This window comes from Cannabis sativa, chromosome 7, assembly GCF_029168945.1.
Source record: "Cannabis sativa cultivar Pink pepper isolate KNU-18-1 chromosome 7, ASM2916894v1, whole genome shotgun sequence".
Lineage (NCBI taxonomy): Eukaryota > Viridiplantae > Streptophyta > Magnoliopsida > Rosales > Cannabaceae > Cannabis > Cannabis sativa.
This window is the reverse complement of record NC_083607.1, coordinates 8,093,990-8,099,397: the sequence shown is the minus strand read 5'-3', so window position 1 is coordinate 8,099,397 and position 5,408 is coordinate 8,093,990. Positions and strand designations below refer to the sequence as shown.

The following is a 5,408-nucleotide window of genomic DNA, read 5'->3' as shown; positions in this document are numbered from 1 at the left end:
TTTTAAGTTTCTTACAACTTGTTTATTAGGAAATCATGTTTTAATTTTTTAGAATAGATAAATCATGGATGAATGATAGAAGAGAAACACCACAATTTTAAGAAGAATACAACAATCTTTTAGAGTTTTGCCTAAAGAAGCCACTCCCATTTATCAATATTAGAAGGGTAAGTTTAGAGCTTTAGATTACTATGTACTAACTTACATTCGTCTTGTTAAATGCTATTATGATTATTTTGTCTTGTTTCCCAATTCGTTGTGTTATTTTTGTTGCATTGTTAGGTACTTAATTATGAAATTGGGAAATATCATAGAAATAGAGAAAACTCTGCCCAATTTTTTTTTAGGATTTGATAAATGAACATATTTTTTATTATTTAATTAATGAGCATGCCTAGGAATGTATTTGAAACTTTTAAGTTTCTTGCAACTTATTTATTAGGAAATTATTTTTTAATTTTTAGAATAGATAAATCGTGGATGAATGATAGAAGAGAAACACCACGATTTTAAGAAGAATACAACAATCTTTTAAAGTTTTGCCTAAGAAGCCACCCCCATTTATCAATATTGGAACGATAAGTTTAGAGCTTTAGATTACTATGTACTAACTTACATTCGTCTTGTTAAATGCTATTATGATTATTTTACCTTGTTTTCCAATTCGTTGTGTTGTTTTTGTTGTATTGTTATGTACTTATGAAATTGGAAAATGTCGTAGAAAGAGTGACCTTATTATAAAAGGTCTTAAAATTGGACAAAACAAGATAAAATTGGGCAAAACATTTAAATCCTATTCAAGTCATAAAAGGAAAAAATAAATATATACTTATCTTTATTATAAATATAAACATATAAAAATACTTTCCTTTTAATTAGTTTTAAATTTTTAATTTGACAGTTTGGCGACCTATCCCAATGTTGTGAGGAAGAACATCTCGTAGCGCTTCGACAACAGTGGTTAAATCAATTACTTCCTTATTTATAAATATTGATCAGTAGTATTTTATTGTATTTTTTTATACACTAGCAATTTATTATGTGTAGTATTTTAGAGAGATTTGTATACAATGTAAAATATTATTTATTAATTCAAGTTACTAATTATCATTGTTATTTTTAAAAATTATTTTAATCATTTAATTTTTAGTTAAATTTTTTATACATATTCAATATAATTATAAATATAAAAATTAAATTTAATAATTATTGCAAAAATACAAATGCAATAAATTTAAAAAAAAAAAATGTGAAACACCTACATTGAATAAAAGGTCACCTTTTAAGACATTTTATCCCCTTTTTTTTTTAAAAAAAAAGTGGGATAAAAAGGGACCTTTTATCCCAGTTTTAAAATAAAATCTGGGATAAAAGATACCCTTTTATCCCGGTTCTTATGAGAAAACTGGGATAAAATGGTACTTTTTATCCTGCTTTTCTCATAAGAACCGGGATAAAAAGGTATTTTTTATCCCAGTTGTTATAAAAAAACCGGGATAAAATGTCCCTTTTTATCCCGGTTTTTTCAAGGACTTTTTATCCCAGTGGCATATATCCCGGTTTTAATTTTAACGAAAACCGGGATAAAAGGCCTTAAAAACCGGGATTAAAGGCCTTTGTTTGTAGTAGTGATTTCATCTAGATTATTCTAGTTTGATATGATTTACAACTTTTCTAGACTTTTCTAATTGATTTACATTCTTCTATATTCTTCTTAATTGGTTACTTCTAGTTTTTTAAATATTCTAAGTTTTTTTAGTTTATTTATTTTGCTAAGTTTCTAAAGTTTTCACTATTAATATTCTAAGATATAAATATTCTAGAAATGTGTAGCACATTCTAACAATATTACATAAAAGAAATATTTATACAGAGAGAGATAGAGAAAGAGAGAGTGTGTGTGAGAGAGAATCTACACCTAGAGGAGATCGGTAGACGTGGCTGCGATGGAGCTCGATCTGGTTTTTTAGAGAGAAAAGGGGAAATAGCTGAGAAGAAATGTGTGTGAGAGAGAGAGAGAATTGAATCGTTATCTAAAGGAAAATTTCGGTTCTCTTTTAATTACTTTCAAAAACATCGGTGGCTACAGTGTCGTCATTAATGTCCACAAGAAAAAAAATCTTTCTACAACAGTTTGATTTGCAAAATCAGAAAATATTAGTGACCATTGTCATAATTTAAAAAAAAAAAAAAAAAAAGAAACTTATTTTTTATGGCCGACTTATTGTTCAAACGACTTTATTTAGTCACTGTACCTTCAATTCTTGTAGAGTGATGTCATCAATTTGGTTTTATGCATGGTTAATTAGTTAATGTTGTATGTATGAAGATGACTATTGATAATACAATAAAAGTTAAAGAAAGATAAGGCTTAATTTGATCAATTATAAGAATAAGTGTGAGCTTAGCTATATTTATCTCTCACTAAATACAAACTGACAATAATAGCTATAGCTAGCACATGTAGGTACCCATTTCATCTTAATTACATTATTCTGAATTATATATATAATAGAGTAGCTAGTATCACCAAATGAAGCACAAATAAACTCTTTCAAGGTACGTACACATATGAACATTATTAATTAATTAATTAAATTAATAGAGGTGATGAGGAAGGCGGGGTTTGATGAGCAACTCAAGTGGAGTGACTTTGACATTGACAAGTCCATTAATGCTTTCGGTCATATCAATTGGAAGATTTGAGGGTGTCGTGATATCGAAGGCATGGACGAAAGCAGCCACTGCTAAATGAACCATTTGTAGTGCGAAAACCGTACCAGGACAAGCTCTTCTACCGCTCCCAAATGGGATCAACTCAAAATGCTGATCCTTCATCTCCACATCTTTGTTGGTACTCAAAAACCTCTCTGGCTTGAACTCTAACGGCTCAGCCCACGCATTTGGATCGGTTTGAATCTTCCACAGATTGGCGATCAAACGAGTTCCCTTACTCACGTGGTAACCACCAACGGTGCAGTCCTCTGTGAAGACACGTGGACCAGCCAGCGGTGCTACGGGGTATAAGCGCAGCGTTTCTTTCACTATAGCTTGTAAGTAGGCGAGATGAGCGATATCAGTGTCGTTTACAACTCTATCCTTGCCCACGTGGCTGTCAATTTCTTCCTGGGCCTTCCTCAACACGTGGCGGTTGTTCATTAGTAGAGATATTGCCCATACTACTGTTCCTGTAGTGGTGTCGCTACCACCTGCGATCAAATTCTTCAAAATCCAGCAAACAAATGTATACATTAATCAGTTTAAGTTAATTAATTTCAAATTCAATAAAGATCTCTCAAATTAATTTATATATACCAAACACGTGGCCTTGTTAATTGTATCAGCATCATAGCCACCAAGATCTGTACCATGAAGCAAGCAAAGCATGACATCCATGAAATCAGCTTGGTCGTTTTTTTGATCACTCTTCTTCTGCTTATGATCGTCCAGCCATTCACTGAATATATAATCTACTTCCTTGGCGGTTTTCTTCATGGACTTTTCATAGCCACCTAAATCCAACCACTTGATATATGGAATGACATCACCAGGAACAATAGCACCAAAAATATTGAAAAAATTCTCTATTGCCTTTTGTATCTTATTATTATTATTATTACCCGAAGTGTATCGCCTCCCAACAACCATTCTAAGAAGAACATTGAGAGTCAAGTCCCAAACCCACTGCTTCAATTCCACCAAAACTACATCGTTTTGGCTTTTGGCCGCCCAGTGTTTGTGTAGCTCTTTCAAGAAAGTTGCTACTTCGGAGTGGCGAATATGTTTAAGTAGCTCAAGCCTGCGGTTGGAAAGCAACTCCACAGTAGCTATCTTGCGAATCTCACGCCAGAAAGCTCCGTGAGGTGCGAAAACAAACATGGCGTAGTCATAGCCGATGTGCTCGGCCACTAGCAGACTTGGACGTGAGGCTATCTTCAAGTCGTTTGTGGTGAAACACTCTTTGGCTATCTCCGAATTACTCACCACCAAACCTTGTTGGGAGCCCAGCCTGACTCTGAACACTGGTCCGTATCGGTCAGCCATGGCTCCCAATGTTATGTGGGTTGGTGTTGGTCCCCTCAGCATGTGAAGATGACCAAATATAGGCCAACCTCCGCAAGCTTCGGGCGCTATTGTTTTCACCTCTCTCCACTTTCTAACTCTCCAAAAATAATACCAAATAAACACTACTATGCCACAGATGATAGCATTTGGCGATAAGTATATTGAACAATCCATATAATTACGTACTAAAATAATTATTGATTAGAATTCCTTAATTTTTACCAGATATAAAGATCATATATATAGACAGTGGCGACCCAGAGTTTAAGTTGAAGGGGCCACACTTTTATTTGTAAGTGAGGAGCCGTCTTTTTTTTTTTTCACATTTTTAAAAATTAATACAAATTTTTATTTTAGTATTTTTTTTTTAATGAAAATAATCTTTATTAGACAGAGATATCTGCTAATATAAAAGCCTGAAGAGCAATGAGAGCATCGCTCTCAGTAAAACGACCACCTGACCAATAACAAGCACCACGTGCCATACAGTGCACGACTTTGTTAGCAGACCGTTTAACATGACCAATAGAAACATTACTTAAAGAAGATAAAATAAATTGACAATCTTTAACGAAGAGACCAAAATAGAAGGCATAGCTACCGAACTAAGAATAACTTGAACAACTAAGATGCAATTTGTCTCTAAAATGACATTCGACTTATCATGCCTCTTTATCCAACTAAGTGCCTCTTTGACACTTAGAATTTCTGCAATCTCGGCTCGGCAACTGATAGGAAAAATAGTTGAAAACGCCTCAATTATTCGACCATCATAGTCTCGCCCTACAAAACCAGTGCCGATCTCATTTTTGTCTTCAAAAACCGCCCATCCACATTAATTTTTATCTGACCAGCAGCCAGTTTGGACCAGTGTTCTCTTGTGTCAGTGCGATTGGAAGCCAGGGAACCCGAATCCAGCTGCTTAGACTAGGCACACGTCCATTGTCGAAGAGTAGTACGAGCCAGCCAAACAACATCAGCAGCACTACAACTTTTACCATTCCAAAGCATATCATTCTGAGCCTTCCAAATTGCCCAGCCAACCATGACAGCTTCTTCAATCAACCCTTTATTGCCTACTGCCAACACCTCCATAAACCAGTCAAAAAAATTGGATGCTGCAGAATCACCAACACCTAACGTCGATTGGAGCCAACATGAATGAGCAAAAGAGCATTGAACCAAAACATGGAAAATTGACTCGTCCCCATAGTTGCACAATACACAGTGTAAAGCCACATGAACATGTTTACTATGAAGTTGAGTACGCGTAGGCAAACAACCCGAAAGAGCTTTCCAAGCAAAATGTAAAACCTTAGGAGGAGCTTTAATCTTCCACAGCA

At 34.5% G+C, this 5,408-nt stretch overlaps 1 protein-coding gene across 1 annotated transcript; it reads right to left on the bottom strand.

Moving 5' to 3' along the window:
• Nucleotides 1-2,375: 2,375 nt before the first annotated feature.
• On the bottom strand, nucleotides 2,376-4,371 carry LOC115698314 (cytochrome P450 CYP82D47). The gene is made up of 2 exons (XM_030625533.2): nucleotides 3,316-4,371; nucleotides 2,376-3,222 (listed from the first exon to the last, which is right to left on the bottom strand). Exons 1-2 carry the CDS (start codon nucleotides 4,237-4,239, stop codon nucleotides 2,599-2,601), a joined length of 1,548 nt encoding a protein of 515 aa, XP_030481393.1. The 5' UTR covers nucleotides 4,240-4,371; the 3' UTR covers nucleotides 2,376-2,598.
• Nucleotides 4,372-5,408: the final 1,037 nt, after the last annotated feature.